Source organism: Gymnogyps californianus, chromosome 6 (genome assembly GCF_018139145.2).
Source record: "Gymnogyps californianus isolate 813 chromosome 6, ASM1813914v2, whole genome shotgun sequence".
Taxonomy (NCBI): domain Eukaryota; kingdom Metazoa; phylum Chordata; class Aves; order Accipitriformes; family Cathartidae; genus Gymnogyps; species Gymnogyps californianus.
The window spans coordinates 3,939,761-3,964,791 of NC_059476.1; the positions used below are offsets into that span (position 1 = coordinate 3,939,761).

The 25,031-nt window shown below is 39.3% G+C and overlaps 1 protein-coding gene across 4 annotated transcripts; it reads left to right on the forward strand.

The window, feature by feature from the left end:
- The first annotated feature begins 43 nt into the window (after positions 1–43).
- UROS (uroporphyrinogen III synthase) lies at positions 44–25,024 on the forward strand. Of its 4 annotated transcripts, none has more exons than XM_050899454.1 (10): positions 44–86; positions 7,284–7,373; positions 8,186–8,269; positions 9,278–9,374; positions 11,164–11,238; positions 12,504–12,578; positions 17,293–17,376; positions 17,862–17,947; positions 19,943–20,041; positions 20,682–25,024. In XM_050899454.1, the coding sequence occupies exons 2-10, from the start codon at positions 7,311–7,313 to the stop codon at positions 20,844–20,846; spliced, it is 828 nt and encodes a 275-aa protein (XP_050755411.1). In that variant the 5' UTR covers positions 44–86; positions 7,284–7,310; the 3' UTR covers positions 20,847–25,024. The 4 variants fall into 4 exon arrangements, with proteins under 4 accessions (XP_050755411.1, XP_050755414.1, XP_050755413.1 ...); XM_050899457.1 differs by having other exon boundaries at positions 17,296–17,376; XM_050899456.1 differs by lacking the exon at positions 44–86 and adding an exon at positions 396–546.
- The last annotated feature ends 7 nt before the right edge of the window (positions 25,025–25,031 follow it).

The following is a 25,031-nucleotide window of genomic DNA, read 5'->3' on the forward strand; positions in this document are numbered from 1 at the left end:
GCAGCCGGAAGGCCGCGGCGGCGGGAGCGGCGGCAGGCAGGCGCGGTGCCCGCTCTGGGCGGCCCGGCTGCCGGCTCTGCGCGCAGGTGAGCGCTGGGGCGAGCGCAGCTCTGCTGCTCTTCCGTGGGGCCGGGATCCTCAGCAGGGCCCGGGGGAGGGCTGTGGCCCCGGCCGGCCGGAGCAGCGCGGGGTGCGGGCTTGCAGTGGGCCAGCACCGCCTCCGGGTGTGTGGTGACCGTAGCGCGGCAAAGCTCTCCAGGCGGGAGGTGGGGTATGTCCTGCCTGTCTGTGGTGAATCGCAGGGAAAGGTTGCGTTAAACTGTGAAGGGGCAAGGGCGAGAGTCCCGGGGAAGGCGACCGGGCCCGGGCCTGCCCCGGCGGGGCGTCTGGGGAGCGGGGAGACCCGTCCCGGGCCGCCCCTCTCCTCGCTCCTAAAAACCCCGGCATTCCTTCTTTGTGCTGCTGATGTCACCTGCTTTAAAAGAAATAGAGTATTCTAGGAAAGTCGTCCGGACTCGGCCGTGACTCAAAACACACTTGAAAACGGTACGTGGAAGTGTAGGTGCGTGTTAATTGTTGCAGCTCCCTGCCCTGGTGGAGCATTGTCTGTCTAAAAGCAAGCAAAATAATTGTCCCATGCAACAAGTGTCCTCTGGCTTCTTCTGCCCTCACCACCTCTGTTCGTGGCCTGTTTCTGTTGAACATGTCAGTTACACTGCTGTAAAGAAAAGAAAGGCAAACGGAGCCTGAAATACAGTACTGGGGCCTAAAAATCTGTCCTGAGCGTCTGTGACATTAGTCAAATTACTGAAAGCCAAATTAAAAAAGGAATCAAGTGCTTACTGCTTACTTAAAAAATTAATTCCCAGACTAGTTGTAGGTAATTCCAGAGAAACAAACAAAAGGCAGTGAGGTAGAATACAGTAAACACAATGTAAATGTGGTTTTTATAAAAATATCCATCAGGAAAATGTGTTGAAAAATGCTAAGCACTACAAGTATAGAAGTGGACATTAATGTTTGAGCTTATTCCTGCGGACCATGTTCCATTTAAGTCTTCATGTCTAGTTAGTGAAGAAAGGTAGGTGTTAATGAGGTTATTTGGAGAAGAGGATTGGGCATTTGCTATTGCCAGCCAGAAGAAATGCAAGGCACAGGGCCTGGGATGTAATTTTGGCTTTATAGATAAAATCCCAATAGGTTAGAATTTGCATGTCTCTCTAAAGTATCAACCATGTCTGTGTTTATTTTTTTTATTATTTTTTGAGAGCTCTGTCTGCTCGGGGAGCACTTTGGTCATTGCCGAAATACGAATACTGATACACAGGGAAAGAATTCAGTGTGGAGAAAGATATATTGGCAAAGCCCTTTACTGCTGCAGTAAAACTGCCTCTGTGGGGATGCAATCTGTACCTATATACAGTTTTCCATTTTATTTTTGAAACTGTATCAGTCAAGAATGACACTAATTACTAACATCGCCTTTGGTAAAAATCCATGATGTAGTAGAAGGGTCTGAGTCATTTGCTGCTCCTTTGGATTGCCATGTCAAGGAACCAGTTTTGTTGTTGAGTTTTGTGACATAGATACCCAAATAATAGGAATTATTCTCAAATTTTTTGCAGTTGTTACTTGATGATATAGGTATTACATTATCTGTGAATTTGGTAGATTTCTGAACCATACTTCATGGCAGCCTTACAGGTAGGCTTTTTTTCTTCTCTGGTCATTAAACCCATCTAATCATAGTAAAAGAATATTGGTAAGAAATGCATAACATCAAAAATCCTAGCCTAGGGATTTTTAGAGGTTTTTTAAAAATCTTATCTCGATAGTGTCTCATCATTCATCTCAACTTATGTTTATGATGGAACAGACAATTCCCTTTGCACTTGGCAACCAAACCTTATTGTGTGACCCATACAGTTGCTTGTAATCAGAATAGTATTAGAGAAGTTTAATATATTTTGCAGCTCTCGGTGTCACTTAGCAGCAACAAACAAAAGGACCCATCTTTTTCTTTTTACCAGCTGTCCTCCATATTAAAGATAGTTTGCAGTTAGTTTGGGGACAGCTTTTGAAATCAAAGTTGAGTGACTCACAGACATGTTCTCTCTGTACAGTGTTTTATATGAAAAATCTGCAAAAGTTTTTTTAATATGAGAGAGTATTGCTCATTTTTACTGTACTAATATCCAGGACACACATTGTAATCAGCTTTATATTTTAACTGAAGGCACAGGGATGTTGAATTTTACTGTGTGATGCTGTGAATGGGAAGCATTTCAATTTTGTCTGTAAGCATAATATTCTGAATATGCAATGTGACCTAAAATTACCCTTCTTCTAAATTAAGTAAAGTGGACTTAAAATTAAGTAATGTGGACTCAGAGAAATAGCACCAAACTGGTTTTAGCCTTCAGTCATGATGTAATGCCTCAGACACTCCAGTCGCTCTTGAAGTTTATCATCAGAGCTAACTGGATGGTTCCCAAACCTCAGACTGACTAATACAAGTTTTTCTTCATCTTTGTGTCTATGTGCTCAAGACAAAAAAATCTGTTGTCCGCTTATGAGCTGTTTGCAAGCCTAATGGGTTTTAAATGGTATTTTTTTAACATTTGAAGAACAATCTTTGCAGGGTTGTTATTGGTGCTCAGGCAAACAAAGTGCTTGTTTAGTGAGCCAAAGGTGGGTGGCCAGCATCATCCTATAAACAAAGACTTGGCAGTGTAAAACGTAGGTTTGTGCTGGTTTGGGCTGGGATAGAGTTAATTTTCTTCATAGTGGCTAGTATGGGGCTATGTTTTGGTTTTGTGCTGGAAACAGTGTTGATAATACAGGGATATTTTAGTTATTGCTGGGCAGTGCTTACATGGAGCCAAGGCCTTTTCCGCTTCTCGCCCCACCCCACCAGCGAGTAGGCTGGGGGTGCACAAGGAGTTGGGAGGGGACACAGCCGGGACAGCTGACCCCAACTGACCAAAGGGATATTCCATATGGTAATATGACGTCACGCTCAGCATATAAAGCTGGGGGAAGAAGAAGGAAGGGGGGCATTTGGAGTGATGGCGTTTGTCTTCCCAAGTCACCATTAGGTGTGGTGGAGCCCTGCTTTCCTGGAGATGGCTGAACCCCTGCCTGCCGATGGGAAGTGGTGAATGAATTCCTTGTTTTGCTTTGCTTGCGTGTGTGGCTTTTGCTTTATCTATTAAACTGTCTTTATCTCAACCTACGAGTTTTCTCACTTTTACTCTTCCAATTCTCTCCCCCATCCCACTGGGTGGGAGTGAGCCAGCGGCTGCGTGGGGCTTAGTTGCCGGCTGGGGTTAAACCACCACAAGGTTATTCATAGACATTGTCTTTTCCAGATATAGATCGAGCACTGCTGGACTCTGCTAAGTCCCATTCATTCTTCTAATTAGAAACTTTTTATGGCTATTTAGAAGTTTGTGCATACCTCTCTTGATTAAATATATCAGATATGATTTATAGATAAAATATACAAGATATCTAAAATATATCTTTGTATTGTAAGTACTTCCCTCAGAATACATCAAAAATTAGCAAAGATGCTGCATGTCTTATTTATATACTTTCTCTTAATGCTCTTTGATTCAATAGGAATGTTTGTCAGGGTTCTTGACTCTAAGTGTATTTAGCAGAAAGCTAGCTGTTTCAAAAATTGTGTTTCAGTCATTTGTAGGGCACTCCTTAGTAGCATAGCATGTCAAGGACAGAAGTAAACCAGTAAAAATACTGTATTTCTCTTACCATTCCCAGTGCAGTGGGATCCCCGCATTATTGCAGCAAGTTATGAAAACTTGTCTGTATGTTTTTCCCCAAAAAAGAATCCATAATTGAGTTTTAACTTCTTCACCCTTTGAATGTGTGTAGGCATATTTTTGTTTTGAAAATGTGCTCCTGTGTGCTCGTGCCTCTTTGGGATCTTGTCTGCCTTCTGCCTGCCGGCCTGTTAAGATGGCATTTTGACTCGATTTCGCAGTGATGTGTCAGCAGTGGTAGGGCACACTTGCTAAGAAAGTGTTGGGTATGAGGACCTGGCATTTGGACATGGATGTGTTCCACCAGTTTTCATTTGGTCACACCTGTCACCAAATCTGTGTGAACGTGTCTGAACTGTATAGGCGGAAAGAACAGAACGGTCTGAGAGGTTTATGGCTGCAGAAAAAGAGACTAATTTTTTCAGCAGTAAAACCAAAAGCAGTCAGAAGGTAGTTGCAGATCAAAATACATGTTATTCGTGAATGCACAAACTTACAGATGCCCTAGGTCAAATTTGTCTTCCCTTGGACACTTGCAGCCCCTTTTTGGAGTCAATAAACGAGCTGCCTTCTGGTAGAATTGAAAATAAGCCAGTGGCTTCTAGGAGCACCAGAGCTGTGCAGTCTTGCTCTTTATACAAGTGAGCCAGATGGCGGAGTCCAAAATAGAGCTTGTATGATTTCTTTGTAGAGGAGACAGCTAGGTAATTGCATCTTGCGGTAGTTCACGATATTTTATGACTTTGTAATTATTCTTTGGTTTCAGTATATGTTTTGTATGCAGGATCTAAACAAAATAATTAATTTGATTATCGTAAGTCACCTTGTTAAGCATGGATGTTTACCCATTTCTTATTGTTATTCATTACTTGACACAGTAATAAGGCATAGTTAATTTGTTTCTAACTACCTAAAGTAATTAATTAGAAATCTGCTTTCCCCATGAGAATTAACTCTCTCATGTCAACTGTGGATTTTATTACAATACTTTTGGAAATTGCTCTTTCGAAAAAGTATTATTATCTTGCATTATGCAGTTTGGAAGGATTTTTATTTTTGTCCTTACATTTATGTTTTGATGACTTCATAATGTTATTAAACGTGTTATACTTTGGAAATAGGAGGGTGTGGTAGGTTAAGACTTAACATCATTTTTCTTGGTGCTGTTAGACTTTAAGAGTACTGGTAGAAATGTAAATGTATCATACTTAGAGTATAAGCACTGAAGGTGGAGTTATAGTAAAGATTGTTAGTAACATCAGTATTGGAATAACAATCTATACTACAAAGAACTATGCACAAAGTATGTTTTTACAAGACTTGGATTTTTAAAGTGAAGGCTGTTACAATGTTACAGTGACTAAGAAAAGTCACTTAGCCCTGCCTCCTTCAAGCTACTAGCAACTGGATACTCAAAAGTATTTGGGAGTCCAGTGCCTGAAAGCCATGAATGGGATCTACTTTGGTGTTTGCTCGAGTTTGAAATCAGCGAGAATTACACTTCTGGAGAATGTGGCCCTCGACAAAGTCCTTGTTTCTTCTTCTATGTGCGCTTTTAGTTGTTCCCTTTGACTTCACTGGCCTTGGTATTTGTCCTGGTTTTGGCTGGGACAGAGTTAACTCTCTTCTTAGTAGCTGGTACAGTGCTGTGTTTTGGATTTAGTGTGAGAATGATGTTGATAACACGCTGATGGTTTAGTTGTTGCTAAGTAGCGCTTATCTTAAGCCAAGGACTTTTCAGTTTCCCATGCTCTGCCAGCAAGCGGGTGTGCAAGGAGCTGGGAGGGAGCACGGCCGGGGCAGCTGACCTGAACTAGCCAAAGGGGTATTCCATACCATGGAACGTCATGCCCAGTATATAAACTGGGGGGAGTTGCCGGGAGGGGTGGATCGCTGCTCAGGCATCAGTCAGCGGGTGGTGAGCAATTGCATTGTGCATCACTGGTTTTTTCCATTTCCCCCCCCTTCCTTTTTTTTGTTATATTCCTCTTCATTACTATTATTATTATTATTATATTTCATTATTACTATTGTTAGTACTATATTTTACTTTAGTTATTAAACCGTTCTTATCTCAACCCACGAGTTTTACTTTTTTTTCCTTTCCTCCTCCCCACCCCACTGGGAGGGGGAAAGGGGAGGCTGCTGCGTGGTGCTTGGTTGCTGACTGGGGTTAAACCACAACAGTATTTCAGAACTGCAAAGCCCTACGAGTTCCCGTTGTGTCAGTATTGAGGGCTGGAAGTCTTGTGGAAATGAGCACTTCCATGTCTAATGGTAAGACGTTCAGAATTAAACATCTCAATTATGACACCGCATTTTAAAACGGAGATTAAAAAAAATGAAGTTTAAAATCCACAAAGTTAGCATAGTATCACAGTCGGATATTGAGTTCCTGGGGTGGTTTGCTCTGGGTGCCCTTTTCGCTGCCTGTATTTCTCAGTGCTTCTGGCTATAGATGAATCTGTGACACTGAGCTCTGGTGACTTGTACCAGATCCTGTTTTGTCCACTGTTGTCTAAAGCTGCCTTTTGTCTTTTCTCTTTTCTCTTTTCATTTTTGTCTGAGTAGGTTTTTTTGTCTTTGATGAAGTTTTGAGGATTTCAGTGCATGTCATGCAAATGAATAAAATTTAAGATGTTCTGTACATTTGAATATTCATAATTATTCATTTTAAAGAGAATTTGCTAGTATGTAATCCATCAGGAAAGTAACACATAGAGAATTAAGGTAAATGTGCAATTAGATAATGGATTTCGGTTTGTTTGTATTATTGCATTTGTTTACTTTGATGCTTGGTATATTTGCTTACGTGTTGTAACAGGCTTTGAATTCAGCACCAAAGTCAACTTTTAAGGAACTATCATCTTCCCTTTTAATGGCAGAATATATTTTTTCAGGTTTGCCTTGTTTACTATATCAAAGAAGGCATATGAATATTATCTATATTATATTCAGATGTATAAATGTGTGTATATATATACACATATGTTTGTATTTTTTAAAAAAAATTTGAAGCACTGCCCTGCACATGTTTTCCCCCATGAAAAGGGTGAGACCCCAAATGCATCAAATTAAATCACTTGATACATGAGCCCTTGTGTGCTCATTGTGATGAGCATAGGGTGGAAACTAGCATGGAAATGAATAGAATAGAATAAGTTTTTATAGATAGGAGCTTATTACGTTGCTGAACATGACTGCATTGTAGGGGTTGTTACTTCTTTTACAAAATATTCTCCTTTAAAATGTATCCTCCTTCATGACTTTCATTATAGTTTCTCCCTTAAGCAGTATTATCTAAAGACAGCATGTTATTGTTGGTCTTATCAGGGTGGATATTCATGCCCAGAGAACGTACGTTAACTGCTTACTCATTGTATAGCGAGCAGTGCAACTGTTAGCAACCCAGTTTCTTTGAAGCTGAGCTATTAAAGTCACTGTTCAGTGGAAGGTTCTCTAGATCTAATTCAGATAAATTCCATTATTGTATTTCAGAGTTCTTCTGCAGCTGTTTGGTAAACAATGAAGGTTCTGTTGCTGAAGGATCCCAAAGACAAAGATTCAGGACCAGATCCGTATATTAAAGTGAGTAAACTTTAAACAAAGTGAACAATTGTGTCAGTTCACTATTAAATAATAGTATCATGCGTTCAGCAAGATAGATGAATTTAACTGTTTCAAGTGAAAAATGTGCTTAATCAAAATTAGGAGGGCATGTCTGAAATGATGATATTTTCTAGGAAAAATAATAAAAATTAGGAGTGCATGTCTGAAATTATGCTAAGAGAAAAGTATGCTAGAAAATTTGCTGTTACTGAAAAAAGTATTTTAGTTATGGGGCATTTGTACTGAATTCACTGTTAAAGCTCTCAGCAAAGTACTGATATTAAAACAATTTCATTTTAATTAATATTGATTATGTTCATATGGATAGAATTAAGATTCCAAAAAATGTTAGTAGTCTTACTGGGAATGTAATGTCAAAAAGAGGTTACCTGTTGCTGTGGTCCTTTCTGCTATTGCCTTTAGTCATGTGAGTAGGTCTTACTCATAAGAGCAGTTCTATTGACTTTAAAAAATTACAGAGGTGTACAAGAATATTTGCAGGACTAGGTGATCGTTTGTCACTTAGGGACTTTAGAGTTACGTGCTGGTGTATACTGTAACTATTCAGTAGCTATGTAGGAGGCCTCAGTTCCACAGCTGTTTGTTTAGTATTATGTTGTAATACTAAGTAACTAACAAAACAAAACTAGATTCACTAGTAAAAGCAAATAAGATGCCTTTGTATTTTACTTTAGTAAAAAGAAATGTTTGTGCTGACTTTGTCAATTCTTTGAAAAAGAAAAAACTACTGTTTGAAATCTATTTCAAGAGCTGTAAACCTTTTTTGATAGGAATTACTATTATATGGATTCGAAGCAACTTTGGTTCCAGTTTTGTCATTTGAATTCGTATCTCTTGAAAGCTTATTTGAAAAGGTAAGTTTTAAATTATTTCAGTTGTCTTATTTTCAATAGAATTTAGGCCATGGTTGCCAAGATGCCATGTCTTATCTTGAGTTAATAATGCCCTTTGCGGTACCTCTTTTTGTGTTTCCACAAACACAGTTGTATACAATATGATATTGTATACAACACAATACAATATTGTAGACAACGTTAAGTATGTTGGCCATACTTGTTAAAGAATTAAGTTGGTCAGATAGAATTCGCATTTAGGTTGATGGACCATAGATAGTCACAGGTATTGGGGCGTTTTGTCACCACAGAAAATTAGAAGACTGCAGTGACAACTAAAGGCTACCTGAGGTTCACCCTTACATTGTACTGAAATTGTGTACTGCATCTCCTAGGTACATGGAATAAAATTGCATAATCGCTGTTCTCTTTCTACTCTTTCTTCAATGTATGTATTTCATTTTAAAATGTTGAAAAGGTTTTCCGAGGGAGGTTCCCTTTATTGACAATCTCCAACAGCACTGAACTTTGTTTGGTGTTTGAATGTATCACGATCTGCATTTACAAGTGATCCAAGAACATTTTTCCTTTTTTTTGTACTGATCTTTGAGAGCCTATTAGTAATCTTAACTGTTCTTTGAGGGGGCAGGGGGCACGCAGCTGACTGGGTGGTACCCTCTGTGTTACTGCTTGGAATAACAGTTCATTTCTCTTGTATGAATTTCTAAGTAAGTACCTCATATGTTGTTCGCCCATCCTTCCAGCTCATTTCAGTGACAGGAATCCTCGTCCATTCCTACAGATTCTCAGAATTAATATAACCTGTGCAAGTTTTGTTGTGAATTTGAGATTTGCTATACATTTCTCTTATAAATGCTCTAGCTACTGATAGTAATGAAATATTTGCCTGTTTCAGACATTTATTGAAGCTGTTTTGTTCTTCACAAGATTATAAAGAATTGATCAACCTAATTTTTAATTTATTTACTTTTTTTTTTTTTAATTCTTAAATTTGCTGTTTGTAAGTAGCTCTCTCATCCAGAATGTTATGGAGGCCTAGTTTTTACCAGTCCAAGAGCATTAGAAGCCATCAAGATATGTTTAAAAGAGAACAGTAAAAATGAAGGTAAGTGCATATTTATATTCCTTGGTCTTTCTGTTTCAGTATTTAATGAAGTTTGTAATTTTACTTCACCCGCCAATAGGTGTTTGGAGTATGCCTTTTTTAAAAAAGCTGTATCTCATAGTTCTTTTGGCATCGTAAAGGCCTCATGCTAAATTGAGCTTTTAAGGGATTGAGGGTTGGGTTTTCCGCACTTACGCTGTTATTAGAAATGAAAGGAAAGAGCTTTTGCTGCAAATTACTAATTAGTGTGAGCTTTTTCAATTGTGGTTCTCTTTGCTAAAAAGAGTTGTAAACAGAAACTCGTGCATGAGGAATATTTTGCTGCAGTGCCTAGTTTTGCTTACTAACCACTTTCCTCCCTTAAAGAGAGGAGCATTTTGTAGAAACTGGCCACTGCTGCTTCTGTGTAGACTTCATATGGAGTCTTACAGAAAAACAGATTTCTCTGTCCTGAATATAGAGTGAATTAAGCATTAGCTAAAAAACAGCGAAGAAATGGTGATACATAAAAGCCAACAGATCAGTTGTGAGTAAGAATCCTGCAGAGTGCTAAATAGAAATTACCGTACCAATGATCTATCAAATCCTTGTAAACTCTTCTGAATTCTTATGCTAAGTGATTCTGGCTTTGAGTTTCTATGTGCACTTAAATTGTATCATTACTTTATCTGCTCCATATTTAGGCTGTAGTCATACTAATCAATGTACAGTGAATAAGGTTACACTCTTGAGTAAGCAGTAAATACACTGTCAGCTTATTTTAGCATTTTGAACAGCAGAGGGCTATATTTTAGGATTTTTGGTCAAATGTAATCTCTTGTCTAGAGTTCATCCCTAGTCTTGATTAGGAATTTTGGGAGCTGCTGAAATACATATTTTAATCAATAAAACAAGTCTTTAGTTCCTGTTTGGGTTCCTTTTGAAGGTAATAAATTCTTTTCTTTTTCCTTCTTTAGAATAGTTTCCTCTGATTTTTTTTTTTTTACTGTTGTAATTTCTATTTCTAATTTTTTTCCCCCCAAGAATACTACAAAGGAACTCAATGTCCTATGCTGTACTGTTTTAAGACAAGATAATAAAAGACTTAGTGTATCTATTTTTGACCCATTAGGATTTCAGGCATAGGGATCAGGTAGCTGGATCCAAGAAGTGTAATCTATAACATACTTACTGCCTGAAGGAGGAAAACCATTTCCTAGTAATTTTATTTGGTCTCTGGTACATGTTATTTCTGAGCTGATAACTTATTTTCGGTGTATGTTTAAACTATAATCAGTTTCTGTGTTTTTCTTGTGTAAGAGTTGCGTTACAGAGTACTGTAGTGCATGGATATAGATTTTTACCCTTTTATTTGTTGTCATAGAAGATTATATTTGTTTTTTGCCTAAGCTTTCCATTTTAAACCACCAGATTGTATGTCTAAATCTCCCTTTGTACTATGTGCTGGTTTTTCCTATGAGTTTTGATGCTTTTTGAAATTCTTAATGCCAAAATATAAATGAACATTGCAAGTTGCATGTGATTTGGCATAGGGCAAGTGTGCATTAACAAAAGCAGCTAAGAACTATTTACTCAAATTAGGCTTTTAAAAACATGTTGTAGACTGCTATTTACACACTGAAAAAAATACATTAAAAATTCATTTTGTACATCCAGATTTGCTGAAATATGAAGTAGAGTATTAGTTATTATTATTTTGCTGTATTTGTAGATTAAACAGAAGTGCAAATACTCATTTAGCGTTCATATTTTGTTGCCATGTGTGCAAATTTAATTTAATGTTTTTCAGCCTGGTCAAAATCTCTTAAACAAAGATGGAATACCAAACCAGCATATGTGGTAGGAAAAGCTACAGCTTCTCTAGGTAAGCTGGGGTTTAAAAAAAGAAATCTTAGATAAATCTGTCTTGTAAGTACAATTTTTGGAATATTAGCTGCTATTCAAGGGTGCTTAGAAAAAAAATGTAGGTAAGTTTTATAAAGGGATAATTTTGAAAACAGATAATTGTAGACACATTAGAACTATACGTGCTTAGTTCAGCTAAGGATCTAGCTTCTGGTTTTTCATTACTTTTATTTTAATGTGATGGTAACTACTTAAAAATTTGGTCAAAAAAGAAAAAAAACCCCTGTGTTCTTAATTTGCATGTGGGTCTTTTCATTCCACTTTGGAAATGAAATGGCTGAAGGGGATTATAACATGATTGTCTGAGATTGTACGAGGTGCAATGCACTGGCCCTTCATTCCCTCAGTGTTCCTGTGAGGCATTTGCCAAACAGGAGTCAGCACTATACATCCCGTTGGCTTCAGTGGATCAGCTGCTTTATTTGTCTTGACGCTGGTTTTAATCTGATGCAGTACATATTTTATGTGCGTAACAAAAAATGCAACGTAGATTTTAGTTTATGAAAGCCTTTCTTATTGTAAAATTGCATTGTAGCTTTAGCTTCCACTGAACCACACAGGAAATACTATGAAAAGACTAGCATTTGAGAATTTTGAGAGTCTTGATGTTTTTCTGCTTCTAGTCCAAAAATACTTTCGATAAGTACTGGCTACCTCTATAAAAAGCATATTTTTTCAGGCAGGCTGGTAACAACACTGGATCACCAACCGGTGACACCTAACAAGCATCTTGAATCAGTCAAGTCCCAAATTAGTTAACTTCTCAGGAATTCATCTTGTTCCTACTTACTTGCTTAAGTAAGACCATTGCTATACTCTCAGATTTTCCGACAGGATTTCAGCCTTTGCTACAAAGAACAGCGATACGCTCTTTGGGAAGCTAGCTGCAACCAAACCATGCCAGGAATTGCAGCCCATTCAGCATAGTCAGACAGTGCTTTCTGTTTCACCGCTTCAGGTATGAGAGTTCAGAAACTCTCCAAAACAGTTTAGCTATCCCCAGAATTCTTCTTTTGTACTTTTTTCAAGTATGTCTTTCTAGAACCAAAATTGAACCTTTCATAGCACGTTACCACTTCAAATGCTCTGATTTTTTACTTTTCAAAGAAGTATTTGTGTGCGTGGATCAAGTTGTGTCTCCCTTTTCAACCCATGTTTCTGTGACAGTAAATCTGAATTGTTCTCATTGATTTCGATGTTTTTCTTTGCTGCTTTTGGTTATAGTGGAAGAAATTGGTCTTATTCCACAAGGAGAAAAGTCTGGAAATGCTGAAAAATTAGCTGAATATATTTGCTCAAGTAAGTATCTAAAATCTTCTGCTTAAATTAAGCTAATGTACCTTCCGTTGTTTCAGAATTTCCTGTAAATACAATCGAGTGTACACTGAAGCAGAGAAGTACACACTGCATATATCTCTTATATGTAGAACCCGTGAATTCAATTTCTGGGAATGTGGGTGATATCTCTAAAAGACGATAAAAAATACTTTGAAATACCTATACAAAATATTAATTTCTGTGAAATCTTAGGCTCTGTAATTGATTAATAATACTGTATGACCCGGTAGACAAAGTGGTTTTTTTTTTACTAAAAGATCAGAGCTGTAATGATTGGAAATTGCTGCTTAATCATAAGATTTAAATGATTGTGACTATAGGTGTGCTAGTTCTCTGTGAACTTCGGGTGACCTGACTTTCCTTGCTTCAAACCAGTTGATGCTGGGGAGTTTTCACCATTCCATAGTTCAAAGTAGATAAGGGGAACTCCTTTCCTCAGAATGCACATGTGGTTTCAGAGGAATCTATTTTTCAGCACCAGAGGAGAGTGGTTTTGAAGAAGTTGCAGAAAGGGTTAGTTAAAATGATGGGTTATGTTTTGTTTGAGCATTTTGTTACGGTTAAAGCTGTAATGCTGATCTGTTTGCTGCTTCTAAATGTATTATCAGATTGCTGGGTAATTTTAAAAGTCTAGTTAGGCTACTTCCTCATTTTTTTTTTTACTGTAATTTGTTAAAATTTCCAATAGTGATAAGAAACATTTTTAGGCTTAGGGGCTGATTATTTTTTGAGTGGATGGGTCAGTACAAGCTGTGAAAAAAAGAGGCTGTGTTTTTGTACAGCCTGCGTTATAGAAGTTGGGTGAAGAATGTCATAAACAGGAGCTGCCAGTGCAGTGGGTTTGACCTCAGAGCCTCTGACACACGTGGTGGTGTTCCAGGGGATCCACGACTGAGGTGCGTGCTGCCTTCAAAGTGTCCCTCTGAGCATCGGCTGGGAGGAACAGTTATCAAAAGAAGTCAGCAGAATTAGTCCCCAGGCACTCTGAGACTCGTTGCTAAAATAATCTCTGTACCAGATGAAAATCACACCTAAGGTTCAGTATCTCAGCAGCAACCTGTTAGCTGGCAGATCCTTCTCTGGACTTTTACATGACCTGGGGTACATCCCCGCTCATGTAAGAAGGCAGGGAGCTGTATAGTGGAGCCTCATCGTGAAATTAGAGGGTAGTTTTCAGTCTGATACAAAGGTATGTCCTTCGCTGAAGGACTTTCTGCCTCAAATTTAAAAAGGGAAACAGAAACCTTCATCTAGAGGTTCATGCAGTGTCCGCTAATTGAACAGAGAATGACCAATGCTCTGAAAAGCCATGTTATTCAGCCAGTCAAGGTAAATAGTCTGCCCTTGGCTAACCCTAGTCAGAGAAACAAATGACAATCAGTGCAATTATTCTAGATGTTGGATGAATTATTGTATCGGCTGGTTTAAAAGCCCTACTGCTGACCACACTTTATGAACTTGCTGAATAAGGTGCTAGGTGCTTCAGTAGTGGAAATGATGTCAAGAACCCTGACACGTTATTTTTGGCTGTTAGGCATAATGTTAGATATGAAAGAGAGTGTTGATTAGCAAAGTCTGCGTAGTAGCAGAGATTTATAGGTAAAAGAAAAATTGATTTGAGCTGGCAAGTATTGTTTTTTATGGGGAGAGTGCTCTAATTCATTGGCAAATAAAATATTTTAACTATATGGAATATTTCATGGTAAAAATGATAGTTGCCAACACAAGATTAAATAATAAATTCTAAAAATTAAAAATGAAATTTTCAACACGAAAATGCCATAAGTGAAGAATAACCCATATCTACTCTTCAACAGATCTTTTAAAACAAAGACAGGTTTTAGCTGATTTTTTAGCACGAGGAAATCTACTTCTGGTAATGAACTAATGTTTGCCAGTTTGCAGATGGAGGTTTGTTTTGAGAAGGAAGACAAGAAAAATACCTGTCTCTTCTGTTGTATGAATGTGAAAAAACTAGGATCAGGTCTAAAGAAAGAAAACAATGCATGTAGTACCAGGAGTGGAAAAATTCCTCGTTGGCGAGCCTGTGACTGGCACAGTTACTGCCTCGTAACATCTTCTTGGTTATTTTCTCAGTCCAGTTGAGGATCATCCTGGCTCTTCCTCCTCCCTTGGGAGCTGCTTGGTTCACAGACCCTGTGACTTCTGACCGTGTTTGATCCCGTGGCTATTTCCCCGCTTTGCCCACACACTCCTGCGGAGTTGGGAGCTGGCAGTCCCAGGGGGAGCCGGACAGGGAACAGCACTTTCTGGGGAGAACAGAGAAGTTCAATCCAGAGCCAGCAGCAGCTTCTGATAGCCACCACTGGGAAAGAGAGAACTATTTGTTTACAGCCTTTTACATCGAGTATCCTGAGGGCTGTTTCATACCAGAACACCAGCAGGCTATTTAAATTAGCACAATGCTGCAGCACTTCCATTATCCTTGCAAAAATGACTGCCTTTGAATACCCTTCAGTTTTGATAACTGAGCAGTGAATTTCAATCATTGGAGACTGCCTGTTGTTGATACATATAATCATACTCCATGATTTATTGGATTGTGCATATTTATGTGCTCTCAATTTATCAAGTGCTTTATAACAGCCTCTGAAGTACAGATTAAATTACATCATGTTCCCTACTATGTATATATTTTTTGTTTATGCATAAAAAGATAAGTAAATGAAAAGAATAGCTCTAAATTTTTTATATCATTAGAATTTATTGTCAGAATAAAAATAAAATCTGAAGCAGTGATATTTCTTTTGTTACCCACCTTTTGTGCTTTGGTACCCACTTCAAGTTAAGTGATTGGGGAAATAAAGGAATTTACTCCTTAACTAGCTAGCTAGCTTTACTATCTTTTCGAGGCAAATATTTTTTTGGTTTTATTACAGTGTAACATTTGTGTTGGTTACAGAAGTAGGGGATACCGTTAGGGCCAGTGCTGGTTGTATTGTTCAGGCCTACTAAGGAATTTTTCTGTGCTTTGTAAACACAAGTCAAAAAGGATTAGTGTTTCTTTACAGGTATCCCATTGGCATTTCAGTTAACTGACATGAGTTGTAGGAGGCTTAATGCTGAAATATTTAGGTTTTATCTTATTATTTTAAAATCTCTTTTCCATTCTGTCCCAAGTTCATTCTTCCTTCCTGTAATTTATTACAAGCATATCTATGGCTTCTAATAAAACTTCAGTGTGCATTTAGGGCAGTCAAATATATCTGTGTTGACTCCTACGAGGGTCTTTGCATTTGATTTTTACTATGCTGTCCTTTTTTTTCTCCCTGAGGCATCTCTGATGCTTACTGTTATAAACCAAGAAGCTACTTCCAGCACTTAAAAAAAAGCATTTATTTTTCTAGTAGTCATCTGTTAAACATGTGTATTAACATATCTGAATTAGTAATAAAATAATGTGTTGAGGAACTCTCATTTATTTTGAAAGATGAATGCAAAGTTGTGTGCAGCTGGGTAGCATTTAATCTTGAAATTTTCTCTGTATTTCTTATTATAGGAAAGGCAAACTCTGTGCAAAAAAAGTCTGCTGTTAAATTCCTATCCAAAAATCGAATTCTTCCTCGATTAAAATTCTCTTTATCTTTTGCAGAGTGTCAATATTGACTTTTATTAGCTAAAATCTAGCAGTGAAAAACTTTCCAAAACAATTAGTTTAAGCCCTAAACCCAGCAAAGTATTGGGACTCTCATACAGACGGTGCTATTTCCTTCTTCCGAGCCAGGGGCTTGCATTCGCAATGTGATGATCGTTGTCAGGGTTTCCTCTTCCCTGTCTCCGGCGTGTGGGCGTACACCGAGTGCACAGGGACAGGGTGGCTGCGTGAATGGTGGAGGGGTGACCCAAGAGATGGCAACATGCATACTATGACCTGGTGGTATTTTTTAAGCAGAATTTGTTTACCCCTCTGATCATGTATTAGAAACATACAAAACCTATGGAAACTGCATCCCGGGTGTGTCATGTCCTCCAAGAGGTCAGTTATAAACAGCCACGTATCAGAAAGGTCCTTCCAAAATCACCAAGGGGCTTTCGTGCGTTGGCAATGTAACAATAATTAAAGTTGGAGGTCACTTTCATTTTAAAGGACAAGAGCAAGTGAGGATATCGACTTCCACCCTAGCAATGGAAGTAGAATCATTTTTCCTTGGGGAAGCAAGAAAACAGAGTTTCAGATAGGTTGAAACTTTTCAGCACAGTATTTCTGTCCTCCTCTTTGCCTGCCTGAACATTCTTTTATATAGAGAGAGCTGTCATGTATTGAGTGGGACAAAGATTTTAAATATAAAATTGAGGAAGATTGTGTTTCTGAGGAGGAGGAGGCGATAACTTGCACAGTACTTGTTTTGCTTTGTAGAATGGCAAGGGGAATAGAAATGCGGTTTATCTTTTGTGAGATCTTTTTAGCCAATGTATTCATATTCTAGTTATGGAATATTTTTTAATTTACATGCTAAGTAGCCTCTGTTCTCTGAGTTGTGGATGCAGTTGCACTGCAAATGTTTCCAGTTATCTTAGGGCTGTGTCTCTGATGAAGCATGCAGCATTTACTGCAGCGTTCAACATTTGATACCTTTAAAGTGTATTAAATGTATCATGTTTACTCTTTATTAAAAACATAAGTTAATTAAAGTTCTTGTTTGTGTATTTACAGGAGAGAAGCCTAATTCCTCAGCTCTTCTTTTTCCTTGTGGAGCCCTGAAAAGAGAAGTACTTCCTACAGCACTTAGAGAAAAAGGTTGAACTTCCCTTGGAGCCTCATTTTAATTAGTCAGTTATGAGAAAAGTTGTATCTAGAGCTTGTGAACCAAAGTTGAATAACTAAAAATTGAGTTTGCTATTATGTTGGCTACAAGTTAGAGGATGGGAGTGAAAACTGCGTGGTTGGATTGCTGCCCACAGCTCTGGGATTGAGCTGTAGCGTGACGGGAGCAAGGTTGTTATTGGCCTTGTTCTTGACCTGCGTTCTCTTCTGTGAGATGGGAGATAATCTATTCACAGAAACGTTGCAAGACTTGCGAGTTTGCCAGTGTGCTTCAAGGTCCTCTGATTACAGATGCTTTAGTATATCTTGAAACTCTAGAAATACCTTTTCTGTATCTTTTTAATCTTTTTAGCCTGAAGTAGGACACTTAAGTGCAGTTAGTATGTTGAGAGTGTTTTATTGAAATAATAGAAATTAATGAAACCCTGTTTAATTATGAATGTATATTCTGATTCCAGGTATACCTCTGGAAAGCCTTACTGTTTATCAAACAACCCAACACACTGACCTGCAAGAATCTTTGGGCAGTTATTTCTCACAACAGGTATTGGACGCTGATGTAATTTGAGAGTTTTTGAGTTATATGATAATACCTAGTAGAATATACTCCTTTTTTTTCAGCTGTCTGTAAATGATACTTGTGGTGATACAAGAATATCCTGCATAGGCTTCTTGTTTTGTTTCCCTGTTGACTACCAAGAAAATCCTTTAGCAAAAGTTTCGGAGAGAGTCCCTCAGTTACTTGTTATGGCAGTTATAAACACGCCTAAAAGACACGGTGCCTCCGTTTGAAGAAGAAAACAAAACCTGTCACATTTTGTCGAACTTTCAAAATATGTGTGTGTTTCAGAATTACCAGGAAATAACTGCATAAATAATTACATATTCAGTTTATTCCTTTGAGCTGGACGAGATTGCTTTTTAAGTAATACCATGTCAGAAATTACATTTAGCGAGGATATTTATTGAACAGCTTTATTATTAATTTTAATTAGTGTAATTAAATATCATTTCAATGGACATCTTTGCTATATATTACAAGTCAGAATTCAGTAGTAGTTTCCTGCCCTACATAGTTTCAGTGTTCCTTATCTGGTTATCCAATTTATGAATGTAGTAATCTCATTTTAAGTGTTAGAATTCCAAGTGACATGCTGTTGACAAGTGTATTGAGATATATTTGCTGGAATTATTAATGTTTTTCTCTTTTTAAAACCCTCTAGTAAATGTCATTAATCAAGGATCAGTGCATAGTAAAAGATTTGAAGGTACTAATAATTGCTTTTGTTTTTTCAAGACTGGCTTTCTGAATTTTCCATTTGTAGGAGCCTACATCATACGTAGGATTAATTTTATTCAAAATGCAGGCTTTCCTTCTTACAGAACCTTGGCCTCCTTGAGCATGTTGCATCTCTTTTTAAAATCCGTGCATTAATGTCTTGTTAAATTACATATTGATTTTAAAGTTCTTTTTCAAGAGGTCCTAAAAGGTTATGGCATGGGCAGTCTGACCGATACACTGTAGTATCCTGGTGTTCCCAGGTGGATATTGCAGTTCTGAACCCCACGGTATTTAGTTTATAGCAGTTATAAAAGTGAGTCAATAGTACATATGCATTTTGTAACTTTGTGAACTCTTTTTATGGAACTCCTCGCTTGCTGCAATTAGATGTGGGTTTCAGTGTAAAGCTGTTAAAATGTGTTTCTCATGCGCTTTGTAGTTGTTCTTAACTGATGATATTGTGGTTATATATTTAGGGCATGGAGAGCTGACATGAAATGCCAAGTGTTCAGCACTTGGAGAGACACTGCACAGCACTGCGTTAAACTGTCGTTCCGGCCTCCGTGAGCTAAGGCTAGCTTCCAAGCCATGCACTATAAAATAACAACAGATGTAGTTTGAGTGGAGCTAGCGTATCTTTCTTGTCAGACAGAAAATCATGATAAAGGAGGCATGTGCTTTGGGTCTGCAGCTCAAGAGCTTGGGACCTTACTCCAGACAGAATTTTGCAGAGTTTTCTTTTGGCTACGGAAGGTTTCTGCTGCTATCTTAAGGCAGGCTTATTCTGAGAGAGAAAGCCCTTCCAGGGGACTGCAGTTTTAAGGCAACACCTCATCTTTGCCAGAGCATCTCAGGGCGGGCAGAACTTAGGGTAAACCACATGAGCTGGGAAACAGAACATGTGCAGAACTGAGATAGATGGGAATGGATTTAGGGAAATAACTTGCTGAGTTTTCTTGCTAAACAGGAAAATGAGTATGGCTCCAGAACAGTTCCAGTACATTTATCAGCAAGCGCTTGTTTGACAAAGTCTTTGGTTGAAGTCACACCTGAATTTCGGCGTTCTGTTGTAGAATGGGGGTTTGGCAGGCTGTCTGCACCGCAGGAAGCCCCTTCTGTTGGCTTAACTGCTGTTTCTCATCGATAAAAACACTTCACGTCCATATAGAGACAGTTGAAGGGATTTATGTGAAAGCGTACTGATACACTGCTGGAATAGTGAGTAATCTATGCCAACCTATGGTTACTTTTACTCAGGGAATTCCAGCAAGCGTCGTGTTCTTCAGTCCATCTGGTGTCAAATTTTGCCTCCAGCACATTCAGAAGCTTTCGGGGGATTGTATCAGCCATATCAAGGTATCTTCTCTTTAGAAGTGGTGAAATACAATAGAGAGTAAGTTTGGGGTGGGCGAATGAGAGCTAGGAAAGCTGTTACACCCGTTACAAACCTTCATTTTCTCTTTTATTTCTCTGAAAAAACAGGTTATAGCAAATGCATAGATAGCAAATACAAATCTTATTATATAGCTTTTTTTAAAAAAAAGAGCCTTTTTTAAAAAAAAGAAAAAGTAATTGTTTTCACTTAGAATTTTTTTTCTCCAACTAACTTACCCAGTCTCCACTGGGTATAGGCTTTATTTTCTCTTAGTGATGTGAAGATGTGAATAGTTCTTGCTTGAATTGGCAATTACAGGCTGAGGCATATTAAAATTCCTCTCGCTTTTCCTGTTTTGTGGGACTAAGAGCTTTAAATGTTTGTAATGGCGAGATAAATGATAATCTTTCCTAAGAAATTTCTAAGTAGCTCGATTGTTAGGGGGTTTTTAATACTGAAAATCTTCAACCTGAAATGGTTAGTACAGTTTAGTAAGCTCTGCCATGCAAGTTGACACACTGACAATGTCAGCAAAGAAGGAAGGGTATGCACCTAAGTAACCAGTTAGAGCTGATGCCGTACCCGACTACGCTATTAGAACTGTAAGTAATGTCATTTCAGTTTGCTGCTATTGGTCCGACCACTGCGGAAGCCATGGAAGCAGCAGGAATCCCAGTTAGCTGTACTGCAGAGAGTCCGACGCCCCAAGACCTCGCCGCGGGATCCAAAAAGCACTTCAGCTACAGAACTGCTCTTTATCTAAATAAGAGCACAGCACGCGTTTGAAGGTGAATATGGCGCTGCAGAAGGCTTTTCCGTTTTGCAGACCTGTTGTCCTGCAAGAAAGTATTTTTCAGGACTATGCAACACTCTCCTTGTCAGGGCCTGGTGTGGAAGCTTGCATCTAAATATCTAAGGAATCTAGAATTTGTCCAGCATCTCTTAAAGCATCTAGCTATTCCCCTTTTCTCATGTGTGCAGTGTAGATACTTTATGTGGGCATCCCTTGAAAATGACTTGCGAGAGGCTAACCTGTATCAGAGTAGTGTACTGAATTGAGTTCAGTGTATCACCTCAGGTATCTCCTAGCACACGAGGTAAGGATTTCATTTCTCTGTATCATCAGTTTTATGGGCACATCTTTTGCTCTTGTAGAAGAAAAGCATACTTACAATGAAGTATTTTCTGTTGCAAAGCTCACTTGTTCATTGTTCTGCTTTTCAAATATTTATATTCAAATGGTGATTGTAGATTCTCAATGGAATAGGACAATTCTTGCAGTGGAGTTGCACTGTGTGGAGCTAATAGCAGGTCAGCTATTGCCACTCAGTATCCTTACAGTACAGGGTCTGAAAAGTTAGTTTTTGCTTTCTATTCCTGTAAGGAAGGAGGATTTATTAACAGAGAAATAAACTGGCCTATCATCGTTAATAATGGTGTTAGAGTTGTCTGGTTTGGATGTGGTTTATGCTTTAATTGTTTATCTGTGAAAGGAGAAAAAGTAATCCTATTTAGCGCTAATGCTACCTTCGCTAATGCTAAGAAATTCATAGAAGATTTAAATCATAATATACTCAATTATAATCCTCAGGAAAGTCATTCATGTTGTTAGCATAGTGCTGAGGTTCATGGAATAAGAGAGAAATCCTCGTTTGCTCTAAGTTTCTATTAGCTTAATTCTGAGTATATGACCTGAATTTCCAATGAGGTAAGATGCTCTGTACCTAGAGTAAGAGTTAATCTGAACCCAATTATGTTAACATAAAGGGAAGTAATTTCAAATTGTGTATGTGGATTCGTCAGTCAGGCTGGGCACAATGAGACAACCGTTTTGCTTTATAAAGCAGTTCGGTTTCTGGAGATGAAGGAGAATCTCAGAAGTATACTAATTGCTGGAAGATAATGTTCAACAGTGGGAGGAATACTTCATCATTAAAGAAGAACATCCTGTAGGATACTAGAATCGCTATGGTAACTGGATGTAGCGGCAGGACCATGCAGACATGCCCCAGGGAAAGAAGGAAGAGAATGATTACGCAGCAATTGTTGACTTTGCCCCCCTCCCCTTTTTTTTTTAAAGACGATTGAAGTTAAGCTGTTGAATATTCAGATTCAGCTGGGTAGCATCATTATAACATAAAGCGTGCAGTACTGTTCATCTCTTCATTCAAATATAAATCCATGGCAGAGTGAGGAGCTGGACGTCTGTTCCAGGCCCCTGCAGCACTACTCGCATCTCTGGTGTCTGACATAGAAGACAGCTGGGAGAAGATTTGTGCGAGCTAGTGCCTTGGGGAAGCGGAGGACGGGGAGACGGGGTCAAGAGAAGGGAGCAAGAACTGGCAGCAGAAGCCAACTGCGGGCTTGTGCTCCCTTGCACTACACGGCAAATTCTTTGGCCAGCGTAAGTTACATCTAGTTGTCTGTCTTACTCATCAGCTCAGGCCTATTTCTATACGTCTTTCCAGCAGAAACTATCAGTAGCCATCATTGCCAAGTAACGCGTACTTATCACATTTAATATAACTATAAAAATGAGGCCACAAAGGGCTCTAGCAGGAAATCGGGTTGCCCCACGTCTGCCACATCAGATAGCGCGCTCCTTCTTGAGCCGTGGCAAATGGAAGAGAACTCAGGAGACTTGGTCTGCAATGGAAGAGGTAGAGCTGGCATTTGCTATGGGATGTGGAGGCCACACAAACAGTTGTTCTCACTCGGCCTACATTACGTCTGAATCTGAAATTCAGACACACTCATTGGGTGTCAATGAACAACACCAGCTTGAAAAATACCAGTTTGAAAATACCAGCTCTATACCTTGGTTCATGGTAGTCCTTAGTAATAGGTGTCAGTCAAGAGAGAAAAGGGAGGGGAATTGCAGCAGCTGGAGGGCTTTTTATCCCTTTCCAGCCAGATCAGCTGATGTACAGGCCTGGCTTGGCTTTGTCCAGGCAACCCTTCCACAGCTGAAACCACCATTCCCGGATCACCGTTGCCACTGAGTTCTCCCCAGGCTGGAGCTGTGGAATTCATCTTTTTAGAAGATCCATACAATATTCCATATGATGGCCCCTCAGTTATTTTACCCACTACCAACCTGCCTTTAGAGCACGGCGCGAACCTCTTCCCTGCACGCAAACGCTGCTCTCAGGAAGGGACCCCGCTCCCAGCTGCTGCCTTTGCAATACCGAGTCTGCCGCTGGAATTAAGTGGCAGGAGCTGTTCTCCTGCAGAGGATGAGTCTCACCTCACCGCTGTAGCATTCATAAACCAGAGAGGGCTTAAGTCTTCTATTAGTAAGTAATTATGCAGGTTACAGACCCGATCTAGTCTATGTGACTCAGTGAAGTGCTGTAAAATATTACTTGCATTTTGTTACCAGGAAGCAGGAGGAGGTTACACAGCTTCCCCCAAGACCACAGTAACAGGCTGTTCTTGGTCTCGGAGCTTACGCTGAGGCTCTGCTCCTCAGCTGGCTGACAGTCACATGCCTGCAGCAGCACACGCTGGTATCCATGCTAGCAGCTGCTTCTGAAATCAGCAGGATAGGGGAAGGTGTAAATTTTTTCTTCTGACTACCTTATACAGCACTCATTTTAGGTTTGGTTTGTTTTTTTTTTAATTGCAGGAAAACCTTCCCACTGCTGCCTACTGCCCCTACACACCCCCCCACCCCTTTCCATTCCTCCCTCCCTCCCTCAACTGTGCCTGCTACCTCAGATTTTCTCAGGAGAAAGCAATGCCAGTAAAAAGCACTCAGGCAGGCAAAATCTCTTCTAAAAAAAAAAAAAAAGCCATTTAGGCACCTGGCTCAGTCCCAAGAGGACCAGAGATTACGCTCTGGTCTGACACTTTTCTTTGTGACAGACCACCTAGACCGTCCCTCTTGAATGAAGTGAAAACCACAGCAGTGCATGCACTGACTCTTGCATTAAGAGAGCCTGCGAAACCGCACCCGATCAATGGGTTTCGGCTAGACTTTCCCCTTACCATCAGGAATCTGCCAGCGGCAGTCAGATCAGTAGACTGTTCTCTAACCAGGCATCTCTCTCTCTGTTCTCCGCACCTGAGACCCTGTTACAGGTCTCAGCAGTCATGCTTCGTCACCCCTCAGCTCCTCCGCTCTGAAGAAGAGATTTTTGTCATGAACATACTTCTTCTACCCCTCAGCATTGCCCGGCTTCCTGATGATAACGATTCCAAGCATAGTGCTTTTGGCTATCGTACTGCAGAAACCCGCTGTTCCGTTTTCTGCAGCTTTGGCCTCCCCAGCAGTGAGGAGGGTGTCAGGGGGGTCGCCTGGAGCCAGCCCCCAGGTGGAAGGCAGGAAAAGACACCGAACCCTAAGCCCCCAGTCTGCCGCCTTTTTCCAACCAGTCATTCCAAATCAGAAGGAACAGAACAGATACATACGAAGCCTGTCACCTTTCATCCTCTCACAAGGTGCTTTTGCTTCTTGCAGGTGCATTTGTGCTCTGTGTTGCACCAGAAAGATCAGGTTTCTTCTGAAGACAGAGCTAAGGATGCACTTCTAAAACCATGTTTAAATTGTCAGGAGAAAAATATCTACAAACTTGGGTTTGCTGGGTGAAAACATGCCCCACACACAGAATGGCGTGCTTTTGTATCTCACCATGAGAGTAAGAATCACCTCCTCAAAACAAGCAGCTTAAATAGTTAATTCACTACTTGTGTCTAAGTAGAGAGGTTAAAAAAAATAAATATATGCATACATACACACATGGAAAACCTGTTACTACCTTTAAATAAACTGTGTTTTATACAATAATGAATCACATTTATTTGTAGAAAAACATTAAGACATCAGATGTTATATTTTTGAAAAATTTCTCTTTAAATAATACATATTTCCAAAAACCAGAGTCCTCGCATGCTGAGCTAAGACTACACTCATTTGCTCAGCCTGATTTTACAGTTCGCTTCTCTGATGAGGGCCATAACAGTCATAAC

Excerpts from the sequence above, each read along its gene's own strand:
- UROS (XM_050899454.1), top strand. The coding sequence starts at position 7,311 with ATGAAGGTTCTGTTGCTGAAGGATCCCAAAGACAAAGATTCAGGACCA. Across the intron at positions 8,270-9,277 it reads TTGAAAGCTTATTTGAAAAG|CTCTCTCATCCAGAATGTTA; the intron begins GTAAGTTTTAAA and ends GTTTGTAAGTAG. Across the intron at positions 17,948-19,942 it reads GCAGTTATTTCTCACAACAG|GGAATTCCAGCAAGCGTCGT; the intron begins GTATTGGACGCT and ends ACTTTTACTCAG.